The sequence below is a fragment of the Cavia porcellus genome, unplaced genomic scaffold (genome assembly GCF_034190915.1).
Source record: "Cavia porcellus strain 051 isolate PalLab524CR breed Dunkin Hartley unplaced genomic scaffold, mCavPor4.1 scaffold_12, whole genome shotgun sequence".
In the NCBI taxonomy this organism is placed as follows: Eukaryota; Metazoa; Chordata; class Mammalia; order Rodentia; family Caviidae; genus Cavia; species Cavia porcellus.
The window spans coordinates 20,978,343-21,001,913 of record NW_026947495.1 but is presented as its reverse complement, the minus strand read 5'-3'; the positions used below and the strand labels follow the sequence as shown (position 1 = coordinate 21,001,913).

Sequence of the window (23,571 nt, the reverse complement as noted above, 5' to 3'; positions counted from 1 at the left end):
TAAAACCAATGACCAAGCTTTATACACATTTTAGAATCAGAGTTGAACTGCAGTGTGAGGAGTCTGGAATGTGGTTGATGGGCTGGGAACTGAAGGAACTCAATATCTGGCTGACTGAATGTTCAGTTTCTGTTACCAGGAGACAAAGGTTGGGGTGGTGTCTGATTTGAAGGGTATGCAACTAAGACTGAAGCAACTGCAGTGCCTCAAGCTGCAGGACTGGATGAGTGAATCTTAAAAGGATCCAAATTCAAGATGCTAAAAGGCCGACTTCCAAACTCAAACGTTTCACACATAAGCATTGTAGATATATGTTAAGAATAATAACTCAACTTTGTCAGTGATTGCTGCTAAAAAGAATATTTGAATTTTCTTTCTGCCAGTAATTGCTCATTTCTTTCAAACATTACTTAATGCCACATGTTATTTTTCAAAATATTTCCTTAGAGTTGATCAAGTCATGCTCATAAAAATTTAAAGTCATAAATTACTGAAAAACACTTTTGGTCTAGTCTTCAAATTCCCTTAGAGTTTGGGATCCAATGATTCCTTAATGATGTCTAAACTTGTGTCTTTTCAAGTGAGGAAAATCTGTATTGAGCTGTTTATAAAATATAAATGATATTTATTTATATCTATATATGGCTTGCCTTTTAAAATACTTTTACTACACCATTGCAAAAGATACATGAACCCAAAGCTTAATAATTAGATAAGAAATCTTGTGTATCTGCTTAATAACATCACGTGCCTGTTTTCACAGGCACATGTGTGTAGGTAGTTTAAAATATAATTACCAGTAATCACTGCTTTTCTGGCCAAGTTGCAGGAGTGCATGCAACATCTGTTATATGGGTTTTTCCAGTCCACTGCCTGTGTGGCGGGCACAGAGCTGGAGATAGCTCTGCACTGTCCCTACCCTATACAGTGGTCCTTGCCTCTGGAGTCCTTCACAGTCCACATTAGAACAGGACACAGTTGAGACATGAAAATACTAGCAAAAGTAAACATTTCCAGCCCTCGTGGAACACATTATTAGCTGTCCACAGCCATAAGTTACACATATCTGTTACAGAGCAACCCTTGATGTATAGATCGGCTACCTAACTGTGCTCCAAATATTCGTACGGTTGTCAGGCTGGAGTTTTTCTTTATTCTTGTTTTCTCAGTGTATACTTTTTTCTTCTTTCTCCCTTCCTACATCCCATAGAATCTTACTCCTTGTTCTTTGTGATACAGTGCAAGTTCATTATATTTAAAAGTCATTATGTACCACATCACTCACCTGTACCTGCCAGTCCTGGCTTAGCCCAGTGATACTCACTTTTTCTCCATTGAGTTTAATGTTGAGTTTATGTCCCTTACCTTCCTGCCTTTTACATAAAAATATAATATTTTGAAGATGAGAATTATGCATTACAAACCTTTACAACTCCAAGGATAATTGGCAAAGCTCTTTTAAAAAACAAACTGCTGGAGCTGGGGATTTAGCTCAGTGGCATAAGCACCTGCCATGCAAGAAGGCAGTCGTGAGTTCGATCCCCGGTAATGATAAAAAAGGAAAGAGACAAAAAAAAAAAAAAAAAAAAAAAAAAGAAACCTGCAAAAACACAGGAAAAGAGGGAAAGTAAAAAAAAAAAAAAAAAAAAGAATTCACATGTGTTTAGCATATGTACAACTACACATGATGAATGCAGTTATTATATACTGCAAGGAAGTACAGAACTAATAAAAATTGAAAAAACAAATTGACTTGTAATGGATTGAGTAATTAAATTATTGCATTCATGGGCATATGTTCATGCAAATAAATCATTTACCTCTAAGCGAACAGTTCTTAATTTGGACAATGTTGTGCCTTCTTCCATGCCAATGGACATATGGAAGTGTCTAGAGATATTTTTGGTGGTCATACTTAAGAGAGGAATTTATACTGACATTTTGAATGCAGAAGTGAGAGTTGCTATTTCTAACTTATCTTAGTTTCTTTTTCTTCACTGGAACACAATACCTGACATGTACAGCTTAAAGGAGAAAAGGTTTATTTGGGCTTACAGTTTGTAGAAGTTTCCATCTAGAATTAACTGACTCCAAATCATGGTGGCATAGCAAGGGGGCATAGCAGAGGAGAAATAGTCTATGACAAGGCAGTAGAAAGCAGTGAGATTAAGGAGGATGGGGTAAAAAGACTCTTCTAGATCATTTCCTCAGTGTCCTCGGTTTCAACTCCCAAAATCACACTGAGCTGTAAACTCATGTGAGCCCTAACCCACTGATCCATATCGTATGCCTAAAATCCCGTCACCTCACAAAAGCCCCACTTAGGAGAGAGTGAATCTTTTGGGGAATATCTATAAATAAACTATAACACTTAGGGCATCCCTATAATTCCAGAATTCTGGGAAGCTAAATCAATGGGATCATAAATCTATCTTCCACTTGAACAAATTAACAATTTAATGTGACCCCGTCTTAAACAAAAAAACAAACAAACCAAAAATAGGACTGAGATGTATCGCAGTGTAAGGATCTGGGTTTCAATCTCCAGTATCACACACACAGACACAGACACAGAAACACACACTATTTGAGAGGTTACTAAGTTTTCTATAATTCACAAGGAAGTCCTCCAGTACTTGTTACTCTCTAGTAGTAAATATGTTAGTAGCGCCAACCTTGAAAAACTCTGTTCTAGGCTTTGAAGACCTCTTGTTTCCATCATTTTAAAATATATATTCATTTAGCCATGTATAAGATTAATATCTGTATCATCTTCATCATTTATATTAATGTTGGTAGCTTCTTCACAAATCTGTGAACTATGAACACAAATAGAAATATGGTCACTAAAAATAAGAAAACTGCCGATCAAGATGTCAAGAATTATGATCTCATATTTGTTGGATTCTCTATTGTCAAAACAAACAAAAGAAAGATACTGCCTAAAATGCAGAAAAATAATCCAATTATTGGTGAAAGTGAAACTAGTATAGATACAATAGAAAAAACAGTGCGACAATTTCTCAAAAAAATTAAAATGAAACTACTGCATGATCTAATAATTCTAATTCCTTATATTTACTCCAAAGAACTGAGGTGAGGATTTCACAAAATTATTATCACTCCTGTATTTATTGTAGCACTACTTACAATAACAAGGGAATGAAATAAAAGTCCATCAATAGGTAAATGGATAAGGACAAATCCTATATAAGTGCAATAAATATTAATGTGCCTTAACTCTACCTTTCTTAGAAATACCTGGAATCATCCGGAATACTTTTTTTTTTTTTTTTTTTTGTCTTTTTCCTTTTTATGGGTACCGGGGATTGAACTCGCGGCTGCCTGCTTGAAAGGCAGGCGCTTATGCCGCTGAGCTAAACCTCCAGCCCCCAATCCAGAATACTTTTTAAAATTGAGTATTTTTTGCCCGAAAGAAAGCCATAGCAAAAGTCAGTCCAAATACAGTATTATCCCAACACTGAGTTAGTATACTCTGACATTGCAGTTTACTGGTTCAATTCACTTGTTTACTTTCACTCACTGTATCAACCAGTTTATATTGGGATTACTCTGCCTTCTCAAATTTATTTCTTTTTATTGTTAAATGTTCATTTCTTACTATATTTTCACTGTAAGTTGGTCTTGGCTTAAAAGGAGTTTGGTTCAATGTCTCCCCACTCAGAAAACCTAGCACCTGGAGCATTTGGTGAAGGTTGTGGCAGAAAGAAGAGGAGGAAGAAAATTAAAAATTGGCTTTTTAAAATTCTAGCTCTCCAATAATATATAGTGCATCCAGTCAGTTAGTAAATAGACAGTGTTGACTAACACATTGATTAAAATAATTTCTTGGAATATTACATATTTCCTAATACCATAGACTAGCACACTGTGTTTATTAGTTATTTTCTTGTTGCTGGGACAACATATCTAGCACATGAAAGTTAAGGAGGAAAGATTTATTTTAGCTCACAGTCTGGAGATGATTCCGTTCATAGTCAGTGGGCTCCTAGGCAAGGCAGTAGGCAGAGAGGGCTGGCAGTGGAGAAGCAGTCCATGGAATGACACATAGGAAGCATCAGGGTCTTTCTTGGTCTTTTACTCCATCCAGGCTACAAATATACTGTTTGGTGCTAAGCCACACTAGGAGTGGGTCTTCCCTCTTCAGTAAATCCATCATCCACACCCAGAGCTATTTTAAATCAATCAGTGGACTAATCCAGCATCACATATCCATGATCTAGTATCACAAACCCATGATCTAGTCACTCCTAAAAGCCTTACCTATGATTGCATGAGTGTTCTGGGGAACATCTAGATATAAGCCATAATATTGTAGTTCAATTGTCTTCCTATTTCCTTTGCTGATTTTAACATTTCAATATTGTTTTATTTTTAATATTATTTTATAAATATATTAATAACATTGATGCTGACAAACTGGATTGATGGCATACTCTATAAATTCAAAGACTAATTGGTCAGATAACTATCTATGTGTAATGCTGTTTAGGTGACTCACTGAAGAAGCTGATTAAAACTATGAAAATATTATGACAGTTTAATTAGTTATATGGTGATAAACACATTAATGTCCATCATATTTTCAGTGTGATTTAAATCTGGCTAGCGTTTTGATGGTGACATTTGGATGCATTTTTAATTTCATCACAGTGCCCACTTAGTACTTCAGAAAATGAAGAGCTCTCAAATTGTCAAGGTAGCGGCTAGAGTTGCAATAAACCTTAGTAACTGAAGAGAGGTTCTGAGATTAAGATGAGATTAAGATGTATGTTTTATGAAGTATCACACCTAGTATAGTATCACTAGGCAGAGAGGCATGGCAGTGGCAGCTACTAATATTTTTGCCTACAGACCTCATAGGCATTCTCACATTATACATTTTTCCAGGGTATGACATTAAGATTCTGGGTCCATATTTCTTGTTCTTTTACATTGGAGCAGATGTCAGTTTCATAAGATTTTGAATATCATCCAATTTGTTCCTCAAATATAAGTGTAATTACTGGTCAATAATTTTAGATAATTTATACATCTGCTGAAGTCGTGCAGGTTTTATTAATCATTTGACTTAGGCTTCTGTCTCTCTGGAAAGCTGATAATTCAGGGCCATATTATTTGAATGAAGTCATCTTTATCTGTAATAACATAATCAGTAGGTATAGAGAGTGTGCAAGTGCAACTACTCACAAGTCCAATTAGAAGATTCAAACACAGAAAAGAGATTTTCTCTAAGAAAGACTTCCTACACGTATGTGAATGACAAAAGAAGGTAAAATGCATAAAATTTAAAGTATATACTGCAGTTGGCTATGATAAAAGAAATTTTTTTGCTTAGTTATCAGAGACTCTGAAAGTCACTAAATCTAGCTTGCATCTATTATTATGTCACCTGAGAGATAATTCTCAGACTTTTACTTAACTGTGATCTATACTTTCAGTAAAAGGTTTGTTTTCTATTTCATATTATCTCCTAAAATCTTTCTAATTGAAGTAAAATTTTGAAAATATATCATTTGTTAATTTTCTTCCTTCTCCCACTAATACCATTGTTTTTCAAGTACTACACACTATAGTACTAACAGATTTCGCTAGTTTAGTATCTTCTACTGGCCAGTAGTTGGAGATAATTTAGAGGAGCTAAAGCATTAGAAGTTTTATTTTGATTTAGATTTTGCAGTCGACAAAGAGCTCAGGGTCTTGAATCATGTTGACTTGTATGAAGTCAGCTTTGTCTTTAGAAATACCATGTTTTCTAGATTCCACATTTATCATTTTACTTATCAGTCATGTGCATATGTAAACTATTTGTGATTCCTACACACACTTTATTTAAAAAGACAAAAATTCAAGAGAATTACCAAGGTTGCTAGGATTTTAAATTTAGACTTCCTCATTGCGAAGCCCATGCTTTTAAGCATTGTGCTGTACCATTATTTTTATATTTTTGTTTGTAATATAAAAGATGCCCACTGGTAGAATGGTTAGCTAGACATCATCAAATATCCAGAATTAAAATAAAATACCAGTGAAGTTTTCTGTATATTAGGATTGCTTTTATCACAGTTTACATCTAAAATAATTATCTCAGACTTTGCAGGTATTTAAATAGTCGTTTCAAAAGTTCTTGCTGGACACATAGGTCCTAGACCATTTTGACCTTCTTAGTAAGGCATTTGATCTCAAAAGCAATCTGACTTCCCAATATGTAGAGCAAATGTAGTTCTCTGGAAGCTTCTAACAGCACACAGATAAGCAGTTTTAACATTTGGCATTAAAGACACTGTACAATGAATTACAAGTAACTTTACCCAAATTATCTATAACAAAGACACACACTTTTATGTGGGATCTTTGTTTCTACTGTTGCTGATTCCATTCTAGAAGACTCTGTAATAGGTTTGAAACTCTTCAACTCTCAGACACAAGGTTATTGTTATTGCTATTGCTATGCTATTGAAGAAAGAATTACGAAGAAATGCTGGTATATGTGGAACTATATTTCACTATCAGTTCAAAGACATTTTACTAAGCTTCTTATCATCAGAGAGTCTGATTCAGGCTAGACATAATCAGAAAGATTTTTCTAAGTGCATATTATTTTATTGATTACCAAATGCATTTTTGTACAAAAGACCCTCAATTGAAGCTTTTCAGTCTACTGGCTGTTACTAGAATGCTATCTAGTTGCAGTTATCTGTCTCTTATGCATGAAAATTTTATCTTATAGGCAAGCCAATTTTGTGGTATAGGAGAGATATTACTAAGTAGATGAAATATTGTTGCTTAAAATATGAATTCAAAAGCTTTAACACCCAGTGTACTGTAATTCCAAGTGACAACTTGATATTGATATGATAGGGGAAAAAGCCATTAATAATAGAATGCAATAAAAATATAGGGCCCAAATTTGGATTTATGCAATGATGAAACACTTAACTATTCAGTGATTTTTCTGCAATATCAAAATAAAAATAAGACCTAATATGTTGTATGTTTTCATTGTTTCATGTGTTTCCTGGTCCAGATTTATATTTTTGAAAATAATATCTACTATCGGCCTGATATAAAGAGCAGTTCATTGAGACTGACATCTTCTGGAAAAGAAGGAATTATTTTTAATGGAATTGCTGACTGGTTATATGAAGGTGAGTTGAACAGATTTAGTTTCAAGAGAGTACAAATGACAAATTTTTATACAAAATATACAAGAAAAATCTGCTTATTCCAGAACAATACTTATAGCATTATTTCTTCTCATTTCCTCTCAAATTGCTTTCATGTATTGTTTCACTGCATGTGGTTATATTTTGCCTAAATGTGATTTATATCTACTTATATGATTCCAAATTATATATAATATATATGCATATATATATATATATTACATATGTAAAATGTAAATATTTTTTCAGACTTGATAGATTATTTTATTTTTGATGGCACTTACCAAATAAAGGTGAGTGCTTACCTCATTCTACTCTGGAATTAAATGGTGAATTTTTCAGACTCTGGGAAAAAAGAAACAAAGTCTACCCATCCACAAATGAATGAAAATCACTTGAATTTAGTCTTTCCACTAGGGACGGTCTGTCATTTTTTAAAAATCTATTGCATAGAGAGAAAAATAAAGTCTATCCTCCAAATTATTTTAAATAACTATTGAATAAAATTTTGGGAATAACTGAGAGTATAAAAAGAACCAGATGTCCAACATGTCTGTAGTACATCAGTACTAATTTTCGTCTGAACTCTGGGCACAGTCTGCCTTGGGAAGTCTCAAAGCCTAGGTTTAGCATCTAGGCTTCAGAGTCTGTTACTGATCTTGGTACAATATGTAAAGATTTTAAGTGAGATAGTATATTTAATTACAAATTATAAAGCTAAGAATCATCTAGAAAATCAATTTTATCTTTTCAGGAATATTTGTAATCACAATCTCTTTGCCTCTGATTTGATACTTTTACTTCTATAGATACCAGTTTCTATGAAGAACAAAGAAGTGAGACTTAGGCCAATTTAGGGATTCACAAGCAATTTTCTACAGAAGAAACCTTCTAGTGGTACATGGAAAATTGAGAAGCATTAACATGAGAAGACACTAGGATTGAAAATCCAAGCAGAAGTAACAGCTTATTTAAAGCATAGAAGTGTTAAACAGTAGGCCTGGGGAATTAGAATCTGCCTGCAATTATGGAGGTATAAAATTTAAAATAAAGGAAGGTAGTAAGTAAAAGGGGTAGTGACATATATCCGTGATCTGGCATTTCAATTATTTTGTTACTAGAAAATGGAGAAACTAAAAGAGCTCTTCAAGGATGGGAGTAATGAGTTTAGCTCTTCCATGTAAATGGACCATTTTGGTTCTGGTGTGAAGCAGGGATCTCATAGTGGAAAGGACAAGTGAGTAGCTGTAATGCTTTTTCCACACTCTGTCAGGAGATAATGAGCAATAGAACTAAGGCTAAAGCAGTTAGAGGGAAAGAAGATTCTAAAATTGATGAGGCATTGAAATAAGCCTTTGTGGCTAAGCAGATGGCACATAAGAAAAGACAAGGATAATTCTGTGACTACTGGTTTGGGTGACTTGTAAATAGAGGGGACAGATACAGTGAGCAGGCACTAACAAGAAGCATTGGCTGGCAGGGAGGAGAGGTGCTAGTGGAAATGTGGATATGCTATATTGAGCAACACAATATAGTCCTTAGCATTATTGAACTTTTAAGTCAACTAGGCGTATGCTTAATGTAGACTGACAGTATGGCTGATTTAAACCCTAATCAAGGTGTTTTAGCCCTATGTTTTGTTGGGAAAAGTTTATGATTTACAGGGAATTTTAAAGAATGAATTTAGAAACCATTATCTAACAAATAAGAGGACTTTTTAAATGAGGTAATAAAAATCTATATATTTAGGCTGACAGTGAACAATGTGTTGGATTTGGGTTAGAGAGAAGGAAAAACCACATGAAGAAAACTTCTGCGAGTAAGCCTGAAAATTTAACAGATTTCACAGAGAAATGGAAAAATTAAATTTTTGTTATTCAGACTAAACCCAATACACTGGGCTTTTATGTTCCAGGTATACAAGGGAATTCCATCGATGTATGGTATTTAAACCTGCCATGGCATTTATTCAAGGAACCGAATGTCAGGGACAATGAGTGATTTGGACATGTTCTAAGAAACAATGCAGTGCAAGGTTGGCATTTGAGTATGTGTTTGGTGTTCCCAAGGACAGCAATTAGGTGCCAGGTACTCTATCTGCTGCAGTGGATGGTTCTCATTGTTCCATAAGATACAGCACGTATTTTGGGCCCTAAACCATCATTCTTCAACCAAAGGCTCTGTTTACTACTGTTCATGGACTCAAGTTCTTACTTCGTGTTCAGAGAGTGTCCTACTCAAGGAAATAATTGTTAAGCTTTGGCAGAGGCACCTAACCAATTCATTTTCCACTGATTTTTCCCTCAACACCCTGCCTGCCAAGCTCAATCCATGTTTCAAATACCTCATGTACCTTAGCTTCCTGTGATCACTTTGTTGTCCATGTGCTGACAACTGCCTAGCACCAGATCCTTCTTTTATTCTCAGCATATTGCTCAGCACAGTAACACACCTAGAGCCTTGAGGGTGAACCTCGTAGGGCTCCTAATGATAACAAAGAGGCTGCTCCCGCACTGGTGTGCTAAGTTCCCCACCACTGTCCTGGAGGATCCCAGTGATTATCAGTGTCCTGAGGGTGCCGGCCTGGGGTGGAGATCTCTCTTTTATTACTTCACAGAAATCAGTTATAATCAAAACAACATATGGAAGACTCAGGAACTAACATGAAACATTTCTACTTTTTTAAAAAAAAATTGATATTTGCTTCTTATAAATGCCAGTGGGGTAGGGATGGAAGGGTGAGTGGAGTCACTAAGAATAATAAGATGCTTCAGTGACACATTTGAAGGATGTGGCATAATCTTCTTAGAACCTGGTCAATTTGTGAGCGTGGCAGTGCTTTCAACTGTGACACTAATCCAGAGTCTGTAAGAGTCTTTAGAGCTTCTTTTTCTCTGATTGTGTTATTACCCAGTTCTTAAGGAAAATAAAAACATATAAATTATAGTGTATTTTAGAGTATTAATGAAGTCCAGAGAAACAATAAAATTCTCTAGATATAAGATCATTGTAAATACTGTATTAACACAAGGTAATCATATGATTTTGCACAATTGTAATATAATTGTATTTATTTGCTCAAATCTCTATGCTAGATATAGTAACAACTAAATAAGTTACCTCATAAAAGTGTAATTTTTTTAAAAAATATTAAAAATAAATTATATATAATTGATAAATTATGGAAATTTGAAAATTTCCATTTAGTGTTTAATCTATTGAATAGAGAAGAAAGTACTGCTGCTTTTAATTATTTGGTCATATAAAATAATGAGACTGATACACTTGAATGACTTACAAATATTTTTAATTCCCAAATTTTAAAGGGACATATTTTAAAAATCTATTTCACAATTTATGAGCACATATATCTGTCAGCTATTATCTAAGAGGAACATAAGGAGGAATATGTTTGAAGAATTTCTCTGTTTGAACTTCTTCCAGTGGTAACACTGTAAACATTCATTGTATGACAAACCCCCAGAAATACTAAATAGAAGTGTAAAGAGATCTCATGGCAACAAAAACTAAATCTGATGTGATAGAGGAATCTGGGTTATATCATAGAAAAAATGATCTTTTTATTGATCCTAATATCTATAATAAAGAATTAAGAAAAACTTTATAGGATAAACAGCACCCCTATTGACAAATTGCCATAGTTGCAAGTTTTACATTTAATGGAAACAATGCAAACTACTTTTCACTTTATTTTCTGCCTTCTTGGCCATGTGAAGTTGTATTTATTCTTTATTAATATAACATATCCTTAATGGACATTGCCAGTGACACTGGATTGTACCAGAGCAGATGCAAGCATAGAAACGCAGCCACGGCAGCCAGGCAAACCCAGGGTTGTCCGTGCTGCGAAGTCTTGGAGGTCACAAGCTAAAACTTTCAGAGTTACCATTGGATTTACTACTAGATCTTGGTGCCCTTGACAGAAACAAAAGCAGTCAGTTGGTAGAGACAGAAAGACTTCCATGGATGACAGTGGGAGAGGGAGAGTGAAATGGTTATGAATATAGGTAATTGTAACTAGAAAGTTGGCAGTGAAAAGTAGAAAATAAGAGGAAATGGAGAGTCAGCAATAAATCCACAGAGATGGAGGTAGCACTCACAGGAAATTCTATCTAAATTGAAAAACTCTAACTGTATGAAATCATCTTAGTTTTCAGTATAGAATGTGAAGCTAAGCACAGTGATTATACTGAGTTTTCTGAAAATGCTTCACATTGAGGCTATGTTTTAAGCCTCTGTGATATAAAACCAACATGTGTTAAAAACTCCATCTGCTGTGCAGTGGGATTTTCTAAATTGGAGCAATAAAAATGATTAAGAGGCAAACCTACATTAAATTGACATGCAATGTAATTTTAAAAAATAGTTTGTTAAAGAATACAATTAGCATAGGAAGTTTCAAATTTTGAGTAATTATTCCTCTTGATTGCAATTAAAGAAGCTTGTGCCTTATCCAGGATAACTGCTAAGCAAATGCATGTAAAAGATTCTTTTACTTACCTCTTCTTTCCAGTTAGTTTTATTCTTGTATCTGAAGGAATCTGACTGACCCATTGTTTTGGTACCATAGCATTTCTCTGGAGAAGATAATTAGACATCAATCACTCAAAAGTAAGGCAAGTTGGTGATATTTAATTCCTGCTGCACAGTGGCCATGAGTTTGTGCTATGCTTGGTTGAGAGAAGTATGGAGCACACATACTTTGATGCATCTGGTGGAAGTAACATTAGAAGTCAAGAGTGTTGAGTTAAGCCACTAGGATGTCTTCATACCTTAATTTTCATAGAATTTGTACTAAATTGGCTCTTGTCATAAGCATTTTTTTCTCAGTATGTCTGGTGTATGACTCATGTCTCCAAGTAAATTCTAAGTTATTTATACAAATTTAGAACTGGAAAAAAAAAAGAAAAACACAATACATTCAAAAGAGAATAAGTCAAAGAAATTGTGTTACTACACAAGCTTTTTGTTACTTCAACAAATACTTTAGATAATAATTTTTAAAGAGTGAATGTATGATATTTGGCTCCTAGTTCTGGAAGTTCCATTTCAAGTTCACACAGCCTCATTGTACTTACGATGATGGCACCCCATCATATGTGTGTGTGTGGAGGAGTAAACTACTTTGTATCACAAGGCAGAAAGCACAGAAAGACCCAGAAACTGAGATTCTACAGTCCGTTATTAGGACATACTTTTCACACCTGAAGGACTTCCATTAGGCACTACCCTTCAAAGATTCCACCACCTCTCAGTGTCACTGCTCTGGGACAAGTTTGTTTCCTAGGGACCTTTGGGGAACTCCCCCTTTCTTCAGAAGGAGAAATAAGTGACAACCTTTGATTAAAACCTCTTTAGGCATTAATACCTGAAGTGGGGAGAGGAGACAGAAGTTATCACAATCTATAACAAGGGACTCCCATAGATTTTTTTTCACAGTAATAGAAAACAAGTTTTGATGAGGAATACAGCCAGACACATGATTTCAGGGAGCAGACATCAAGAAAATAAATTCCACCCACGCAATCCTCCCGTCATTTGATTTACCTGGGTTACATATTGGCCACATGAGAAATAAAAACAAAACAACAAAATGAAATAACAGACACCATTGGAAAATTTCTATTATTCAAATTAAAAGTTTATGTTCCCAGAAGAAAAGTAAGCTAAGTCCCATCAGCTACTGTTTCATTGCAGGATAATGTAAATACAGTTATGGATTTGAACTTCATGAATATTGCCACCACTTCTGTTTTTTTGTCTTAGGCGATAGAGAAAATGCTTCCACCTAAACATTAGCTTTTCATTTAGCCTAAATGATAATCAAGACTGCCTTCTTCAACTACCCATGTCTCTTTCTCTTACTTTTTTCATCATGTTAAGTAAACATATTAAATGCTAGGTCAAACCAAAACTTCCTTTCGTTCAAATTTTATTTCAAGGCATCATTTTCTTATTGGATTGCCAAAACTTCAGTTATCTATTAGTCAGTGCTCTTGAGCAAAGAACTGTTTGTGAATACTTTGCATTTCTCTCAAATTCTCTTGTATAGGAAAGACACATTTTATTTCTCATAGATGAGATGTATTACCATATCTAACATGAGCACTCCTTTCTGTTAGGACTTTGTGGGGAGGGGTTTATTTTATGCTTTGTTTTCTTAGTCAGAAGGATGCTAAAGTGCTAAGGGAAGACATTTAGTCTTCCAATTCAAAGGAATGGAATTATATCTACGTTCTTATTGGAAGCATTAATCATTCACAAAATATGGGACTCCTAAACTGACAATATTTTTAGAACAGGAAGCAGAATATATTATCCAGTGAGTCATTGGTCATAGTGAGGAAGAACATTATCATTTTCCACTCTTACTTCTTAGAAATGTTCCTTTTGCCTACACAGGAAGGACATGTGATGTGCTATAGGACTTCAGTGTTGTTGTCAAACAAGAATACCAAAACATACAAAGATGACTACTTCAATCCCATCAGTGAAGGACATAAAAACAATTGCACCATAATGAGAGTACTAAACTCCCACAGTGAGGAGTCCCTTGGCCCTTTTTTTCTCATAACCTTTTTCCTATTTGGAGATGTTGCAGTATGTACTATAGGTTACCACATACATTTTTTGATAAGCTCATGTATTGCCATGCTGACCAGAATGTAGGCAGCAAAACCATACACACTCCCAGGATATGAGTTTCTCTTTGACATAAATGGCACCCCTTTCTGATGGAAGGGTTTCCATATCATTGAACTTCCACAGGTAGTCAGTCATCTGGTACACTGGGCAGCAATATGGAACCAAGGCTCAGCAAGGGCTACTATTATTAGCAGGTAAGGGTGCAAGCCAGAGGTCACCAAGAACTTGGTAGTCATCTTGTATATTCTATCATTGACATCGATCTCAGCTGTGGCACATGACACAGGTCACTAAAGCTTTCTCATGTTTACCTCTCTGATAAGTTTAACTTCTTATGTTCCCTTGTCACTAATTTTTAGTTACTCAACCCCTCTGATCAAATGGTCATTTATTACTTGAAACATGAATAAGAGGGACCATGTGTACATTGAAATCTACCAAAAAGAGAGATGTGGGGGTTGGAGAGAGAGAAAGAGAGAGAGAGAGAGAGAGACAGAGAGAGAGAGAGAGAGAGAGAGAGAGAGAGAGAGAGAGAGAGAGACTAGTAAATATTTTGTTCAAAATTCTGCCAACTTGGAACATTTATATTTGCTATTGTTTTATAATATCATTCTAAAGCCAGATTGTATTACACATCCTATTTAATTCCAGATTGTTCCCCTCTGTAAGAAAGACCTAAACAAAAGCTGGGACATTAAGTTCTCCTCTACCAGCTTCTGTTGGAAAACATACCTCAGAGCACAGATGTGTGGTAAGGAGGATGAAACAGATATGCAAACTATGGACAATCCCATGCATGTAGTTTACAGTGGGGTGATGTGTATATTCACTTTTACAGTTGGTAGATCAGCTAAGGACCAGTTTTTAATGATCAGTTTGGATTACATAGTCACTTGTAAACCATAATCAAGCTAATTGTTTCTAGTAGAGCCCCGTAAGGAACTGCTTTTGAAAAACATAGTATATATTATCATGAGACATGGGGTTTTTCTAAAGCTTATAATGTCTGTGCTGCTATCTTATGGGAGCACCAGAGCTTCTGCATGGGATCTCTGTCATGGACTTTGTTACCTTTGCTGGGTAACAAGATACAGAAGGTAGGGAAGGGGGCACCATAACCTACCTCTCCATTTTGGAGGGCTCCATTGCTCAGGTTCAATGACTAACCCCGGGAATAGAACAAGGCAACACTTGCAAATGTGGTTTGTGTTGTCTTCAAAATTCAGTGTCCAGTTTATCCTACTTTTACACAAGCACACTCTTAAAAATTTTTCTCTCAGTGTAGAAAAAAAATCTCAATGTATTCCAGACTACCAAGTTTCTATGAACGTACCCAGTTCATTAGACTCCTAAATATGTTCACTGAAATTTGACACTACTGTCTGCCTTTGTGTGAGATACATATAACTCCTATCTATAAAGCTTGCCTCTATCAGCAAGTAGAATTGTGAGAATTTTGAGGCTTAAAATATAAGGGAAGAAGATGTAATATGACTGAAGATGATTAAGATATAGTATATACATGTAGCAAATTTCCCAAACAGGTCTCACTATTCTGTCCTAATAATATACACTAATTAAATCTTTAGCTATAGAATCAGCTACATATAGCAGCATTCATCAATTATGAAATTTCAAATTATAATTATAAAATTATTACTAATGAGAGTGGCCTAGGTAGGATAAACATTTTCTTTTTCTTTACTCAAATATCTTTATCATATATGTAAGGTGCCCAATCATACTTCATTATCTTTAATTGTGTTTAAAAGCATAAATAGTGCTGAGACCTTAATGTGTGCTACAGTCTTCAACTACTGTCTTGTACTGTTGCACCTTAGTTTTATCTTTTCCAACAACCAGAAAAGAAGGAATCTTCCAAAGATATTATGATGACCTTTTGTGCTTTACATGCATTCCTGATTTCTATCACAGTGTCAATGTCTTTTTTTTTCCTATGCACTTTTTTTAATTGAGTTTGTCAGAGTAACCATTGTCAACTCTATGTCATAATTTTAACAATGTCATCATTGTTCTTGTACCATCTAAGTGCCACACATATTTGTTCTTCCAAAATCTTTCCCATCTAACTGCTTGTCACTTCATGTTACCACCTGTGACCATTGATTAAACACAACTGTATCTCTTGCTCTGAGTACTCCAATTTCCTGCTGCAAAAGTTATGCCTATCTATATGCATGTATATCATCTGATTTATGTATCTATCTGTGAAACTCCTAATCTAATTTTGAAAGTCTGTTTTCTGAGTCAACTCTTAGTATTAACTATTGTTTCTATCAAGATCCCAAAAGGAAATAATTAGCATATTCAATAAGATAATTTGAAAATAATTTATTCACAGAACATTTGCAAAGTTAAAGCCACAGGGAGGCCACCAAGGGAAGTGTTATAACTTACATTAGTAGCAGCCAGCCTAATTTTAACATGTCCATGAACACGGTGATGAGCCATTCCTAGACAGAGAGAAAATATGGTGGAAGAGACTGCGCTGAGAGGAGTAGAATCATCAATTAAAATGCATAGCCAGCCTGAGGTCACCTTGCTGGAGAACACTATAAGAATAAACAGCCTGACTTGCTCCCTCCTCCTAATCTTCTGCAACAGCGTTATAATTATGATGCCCTCTGCAAGCCAGAAGGGATAAGGGACCTTTTGATGTAGTTCACACACATTAAGTTTCTGGACCAGAAAGCAGGTGTGGAGAGTAGATACCGGATCTTAGGTTACATGAAAGATATCCAGTATATGTTTCATTCTATTTCCTTAGAGCTTAAAATAGTTTAATGGGTCCTCAGTTTATCTGATGAGAACATGGAAAGTAACTGACTATAAATATGAATGAATGTAATATGAGTGTAGTAATATCTCACTCTTCAATCACTGTTCTCTATCTTTTCACTCAGTAGTGTTTCACATGCTCTGTTTCATGGCTGAAATAGTGTGCCATCCCAATTTTCCATTTCATTCTACCCTTCCTTTCATCTGGTTTTCTATAAATTAAAAAGACAACTCGGAAACACAGGATTCTCAGGGAAATTTATAAAATCCAGCATGCTGCCCAGAAAATATACATATGCAATGAAGATATCAAGGACAGATGTTTGTGGGTCACTGAGCCCACATCTCTACAGTTGGTTTCAAATAACACTATTTATTCTAGAGGAAATTCTGCATTCTCACATCGCCCACTGGTGGTCACCAGATGGAGAAAGGCTCGCCTTCCTGATGATAAATGATTCCTTGGTGCCTAATATGGTTGTCCCTCGCTTTACTGGAGCGTTGTATCCCAAAGCAAAGCAGTATCCATATCCTAAGGTAAGCAACATGAAGGTGTTTGTTCATTCTTTCTGACTGCACGGACAACGTGATGGGTGGCATGACTGGTTCACGTACAGTTGCCTCTGGAAGAGAAAAGAAGTTTCCTTTACATCATTTTGGGCTTGCACTAAAAAGTCCAGACACAGGGCTGGGTAGAAAGAGGTAGAGAGATGATTCAAGAGCATGGGAAAGTTTTCTTTTGTTACATGTCCTTCCCTCTTATGTTCCTCCTTGTTTTTTCTCAACTTGCCAGTTAAAAAGAAGGTCACAAGTGCAAGGGACAGAACTGATGCTAAGGCAGAGGTTGCTCCAAGTCTTGCATACAAGTTGATAATATTACAAAGGAAGGAAAAATACAATGGTCAAAAGAGTTGGAAGTTCTTAGTTAAGAAAAAAATCTAACTTCTTTTGCATGGCTTCTTAAAGCACTTAATATACTATATGTTAATGTGTATTATAAATTTCCTATAAAATTGACTAAGCATAAAGAATCTCCAATAAGGAATAGACAAAGCATAAAAAACCTCAATAAAGAATAGACAAAGCATAAAAATTACCAAGGAAGAACAGACTAAGCCTAAAGAATTATTAGTATTAACACTACTATCAGCATTATTTTGGCAGAGCATACTCTGGAACACGGTTAATGAAATGCTGGTGGATAAGATAGATGAAAGGGTTTTATTAGAGAGAATATACAGAAATCTTGCTGAGACAGCACAACTATTTGCAAGTATTATATTAAAAGAGGCCTCTAGGAACACAAACCAAGAACATTGGGAGTGCCCTGACAGTTTTTATTGTAGGCATCTTCACTTCCTCAAGGCCTCTTTTTAAAACCCAATTTCACGTATCTTTATATAACAAAGAAAAGGCCCAGAGTAAGATGCCCTTCGCATTGATCATGTAAACATTTCTTACAGAAAACCTCTAAAATTCTACTTTACACATTTTATCTCCTAATTAGGAAAAAGAGAGTATTTGCTTCACCTAGAAAAGTTTGAGGATCGAGGATTAGGAATAAGAAAAGTGGTTTCCTCCATGAGCTTCTGTAAGGTCTTGATTCTTTCGTCCCATTGTCCTTCTGTAGTTGATCAGTACTGCTAAATGCGGCATTGAAAGGAATCACTTTCCATGATTCTGAAGCACTATAATTAAAGTATTTTCTGGATATAAATTCTAAGGCACATATACTAAGTACTCTTCAGTATAAAATGGCAATCTGAACTTACAACATCATTATATTTTCCAGAAGACTTTTATTAATTTCAAGAAATGATCTTGTGACTTCTCCAATTACAAATTCAGCTGTTACTAGGTGGGTGATACCTTGTACCAGCAGCACATATCAGTACCTCTTACTTCCACATCAAAACTATAAATACTTGCCAAATACACTGCCTCACATCATTCGCTTTTCTTTGTGATGAATGTTCATTTCCCAGTAGAAGTACAAAGTAGAAACCTAGTGTTAACTTTTCAGTGCCCTGCACAAAATCACCCTATGAAAGATGAATCCTTTCTTAAAAGGAACCAGCACTTTGTGATTCACGTGAAAAGCTATGTGCATTGATTACAACTTCAACTGCCTTTGCATTATGGTGTTTTGATTTGGAACACTCCCAGGCCTTAGAATTTTGGCTATGTTGACACCAACAATTGAACAAATATGAACATCCGAGAAAACTGAAGTATTTCAGCAATAATTCAGAGGAATTGGGGTACAAATGAGGTTAATTTATTTTTAATAATTTGTTATTTTATTAGATATTTAATAGAATAATATATTTTCCTGTGTACTGTATAAATTGCAATAGCTTAACATAGACTGTATTCAGGGAGATTTTATATTCTTTTTATTCTCATTTGGTCTTCGTCATAATTTCCTATGCTTTACAAATGGGCCAACAGACATCCTAAAATGTTCTTTTTGTAAAAGAGACATTTTAGAATCCTAAAATAATCCAAATTTATTGATTTCATCAGAGATAATCTTGTACTTAAGAGAATGCAGCTGAAACCAAAACATTTCCTTGTCAAATTAACTAATATTTATGAACCTGTGTTTGTTGCACTTCCTTTTAATGACTTAGCTATACATGTGTAGCATTCTCAGTCTTATACCCAGTGTATGCAAATTTAACATGATGAAGATCCTGACTCTGCAGTGAACATATGTGAGGAGTTTTACAAATAAAATAGAAACAGAAATTCTACCAAACAAAACAGAAAACACTGCAGTCTTCTGGTAGTTCTCACATGGAACAGCTGCCCAGATGCAAATGATAATGATACCCAGAGAAAGTAGCGCTTGGTTTTGATCCATTTTCTTATAGAATAACTTCATATCATTTCATGTATGTTACCTTAATTTATAGATTTATAGGTTTCTACTTTAGTTTTTAATATTAGGTTTTCCCACAACAAATATAATGTTTCAATTTGCTCATTGGCAATAATCTTTCAAAAAATGGTACTGTAGAAATAGAAATAACACATAGAGTTCATACTAAATTGTACTTTAAATTAAACTAGATTAAACTTAGTGCAGGGAGTACTCAATATGGTCAGATTTACTAAGGAAGCCCTTACACTAAACAAATACATTTGTTTTTTACTTAATTCAGCATGATTCAAAACTCATAAAATATCCTATCATTAGCAATTCAGCACAAAAGAAAAGCACAGTTGTATCTCACTAACCTCAGGTTAATCTTCTTAATTAAAGCATTATGTTATTTAAAGACAATTTAAATGCCAGTTAAATAAGGTTAATTATTATTGAGGCTTGTGTTTCAGAATCATAGAGGAGGAATTCTATGGATTTGTAGTCTTTGTGGCAAATGTGACTATTAAAAGCAATTATATGAACTCCTCTAATTTTCAAACTGTTAAAATGATTCAGATATTAAGAGATGTAAATGAACTTGCAGTATGTGCTTAATTTCAAAACTGCAGAAAATTAAAATGTAACTGAGATTATGAAATTCTGAACAGCTTAATTTTGGGGACAGTCAAATATTTGCATGGATGTGTTCATTTTCTGTCTAAAATATTCAACTTTTAAGAATTCATGCAGAAGCTAAATGAGTTATCAGTCACCCTACCTAGATATAAACTGACAGTGTTGCTGCAAAACAAAAATGCCTTCAGGTTACAATAGTTAACTTATCCGGAGAAAGTATGAGTGTCAAAAACTGTGTCATTAATGAGTTCACAAAAAATAAATTTTAATTTATTAAATTTAATTTAAATAAATTTAATAATAAATAATAAATTTAAATACTAAATTATTTAACTTATTAAATTTATTAATCAGTTTAACAATATCAAACAATAAAAAATACAACATATATTTTCACTAAAGAGAATTAGTGCTATAACAATAACTATAGTTTTTATAATCATACTCTTGTAGACACTATGTAACAATATTTTCATTAGCTAATATAACTATATTTTTTCCAGAAATGAAACTTTATTTGACTCAAAACATCAAACTCTGACAGTCTCAGAGAAGTTTTTTTTTAATCTCGTTTTTGATAAACAAGTAATAGTTGAAGTGCTTGTCCATGGCCCATAACAAACAAATAACAGGGTCAATATTTAGATTTAGGTATCTCTGCCAGTCAAAGCTCAGCTGGTGCTCAAAAGGTGGTCCTTCCACCAGCATCAGGTATTTCTGGTTCATGTAGACTGTGGCCTTCAATGATCTGTGATTAACAAGCTCTCAAGATCTGATGACTGACCAGAACTAACATAATTTGCTACATTCACAATTAGTAAGAACTCCTTAAGAATTGTTGTGTTTAAAAATAAATAAATAAATAAATAAATAAAAGAATAACTAAAGAGACTAGCATATCTGTGGGAGTCTGCCAAACACATCTGAAATTTGAGACAAATGGGTCAGCAAGGCTGACTTCTGACATAGTATTTATAGTACTAGAATTGATAGATGGATATTCATCTGCTGATTTCTGACATAGTATTTACAGTACTAGAATTGATAGATGGGATATTCATTTGCCTAAGAATATAAGGAAATCTTGTAAAAACACAGATCTGTTGACCTACACTCAGCCTCACACCCTGATTCTGGGTCTGACAACAGGTAGGTAGGCTAATGAATTTGTGTTTCTAAGGTTGCTGGTGATACTGATTACTGTGTCTGGTCCAAGACTACTTTGAATGATAATGTTAAATACTATGTCCATCTTTATGTGTTAACACACTCAACCTAACTAGAGACATGGTTGAACTAAAACTTAAATGAGTAAAGCTAATATTTCAAAGGAGGAACAGGACAAATAAATTAAAACCAAAATGATGTGAAAGGCAACTCAGAAGAATAAGAAGAGTTTCTGGTACAAAATAAAGTAAAATAAAATAAGAAGTTATTGGAGGTCAAAGTTTACAAGACCAATGTGCCCAGGCCTACAAGAGTTTAGGCAAGTGACAAGTTTGCAAAATCTGATAGTACAGTGTTCAGTTGGAAGCAAGCTCATAACTCTTCTTCCAGGAACCCTATCACTATATGAGTCAACCCTTCATTTTTCTTTATATTAACCACATTCCTATAGTGAAAACTTTTCCGGACCCATTTGTCTCAAATTTCAGATGTGTGTGTGGCAGACTCCCATAGATACACTAGTCTCTTTAGTTATTCTTTTATTTATTTATCTTTAACAAAATAGTTCTTAAGGACTGCTTACTAGTTGTGAATGTAGCATATTATGTTAATTCTGATCCTGACTTGATTTTGCTATTAGCAATTCCTGAAACATGACTCTGTGCCACATCGTTCACTCTGTTTTTTGATTCTCTTTGGATTTTTAACTTGACTTACTTTTAATTTCCTTTTTCTCCTTTGTGTATTTCAGTGGTAAGGCTTGCTTAAATGCTCAGCCTTGCCACAAAGGAAACGATATTTTAGAAACCCACTGGGCCACAAGTAGTTAGCTAATTTGATACCTCACATTCAATAAATAATCCTTAATTCTTCGCTTGCTCCCTTCCTTCCTTCCTTCCTTCCTTCCTTCCTTCCTTCCTTCCTTCCTTCCTTCCTTCCTTCCTTCATGTATTTCTTCATTCAAAATGCTTAAGACAAGTTGAAGAAAGTTCCCATATTTATCTTTTTATTGCTTAGTATGTATTTAGAAAAATTTTGGAAGCCACCGTTTTTGAGTCAATGAACTGAAAACACAGTTAAAAAGCTCCTAGATTAAAATGCTGGCTTCCTGAGTTATTAGAATTTTACCTTGTTCCATTTTTTAAGTTCTCTATTTTCATCTATAAAGTGGTTTTAAGTGACACTCACAGAACGGCTGTTTTGTAAGGAAATTCATGTACTTGTCACAATACTGTGTGCCAAAAACACAATTTATGCTATCCTTGCTAGTTACTCTTTATTTAATAAAATTTGAGTTAGTCAAATCAAATTACATAGCATTGCTCTGACTGTCTACTCTTCATACCAGGCATTAGGGAGAGGAGTTTGCTCAGTGGTCTGAGATCAGTTCAACAAACAAGTCACCCCATTTTAGTTAACAGTAAAATTGAAAAAAAAAAACAAAACAAAAAACAGGTAGATTTGGTCATTATACTGCACCAGGTTTTGCAGGATTTTAAACATCTGACAGTCTGTGATTGGTGGAATTTCTACAGACCTACAAGTGGAAAGGATGTGCTCCTCTCTCCTTCCCTCCGTTTCTTTCTTTTGTAATAAGTCAAGTCTTCTTATGCTGTTCATAAGCTAGTAGTTGTTTGAGCTACCAATTAGTTGTGTTGAACAGCTAGCCCTTCTAGTGACATTCTAGGGAAAGCATGGCATAGCACTGCCTAGCAAATAAAGCCATCACGATTTTCTATCACCTTTAATTGTCTAACTAAACTGCTTGAAAAGCAGCAATCTGCAAAAACAATTGAAAGCAATCAAGTCGTTGAATTTAAAATCATTTTGACTTTAGAGAAATTAAACTTTTCCCCTGTGTAACACAAAAAAGTAAATGAGTCAAAATATCTTTTCTTTTTTACCTCAATATAGTCTAATGCTTAACGCACTTTGTTTTACAACTTTCATTTTCTCAAAGGCAGGTCAAGTGAACCCAACAATAAAATTATATGTTGTAAACCTCTATGGACCAACTCATACTTTGGAACTCATGCCACCCGACAGCTTTAAATCAAGGTAGGCAACTTCAATTTCACTTTTGCATGGAAATAGATATTTTCAGTCCAATTATATTTTGTTACAATTTAATGAGAGATGTGATAAGCTCAACAATTCTGTTTAAAGATAAAACTGAGGTTGCCTCCATTAGTGAGGAATGAAGTCATTCTGGGCATCTGGCTGTTTTTAAGATGCATTTAGTTTCAA

The 23,571-nt window shown here is 34.6% G+C and overlaps 1 protein-coding gene across 3 annotated transcripts in view; it reads left to right on the top strand.

Moving 5' to 3' along the window:
* The window catches only part of Dpp10 (dipeptidyl peptidase like 10), a 1,298,333-nt gene that overhangs the window by 1,196,382 nt on the left and 78,380 nt on the right, over positions 1-23,571 (top strand). For all 3 annotated transcript variants that reach the window (XM_063258966.1, XM_063258965.1, XM_063258967.1), the window contains exons 8-10: positions 7,049-7,169; positions 17,035-17,189; positions 23,285-23,382. In XM_063258966.1, coding sequence (XP_063115036.1) covers positions 7,049-7,169; positions 17,035-17,189; positions 23,285-23,382 — 374 coding nt within the window. The remainder of the gene's footprint in view (positions 1-7,048; positions 7,170-17,034; positions 17,190-23,284; positions 23,383-23,571) is intronic.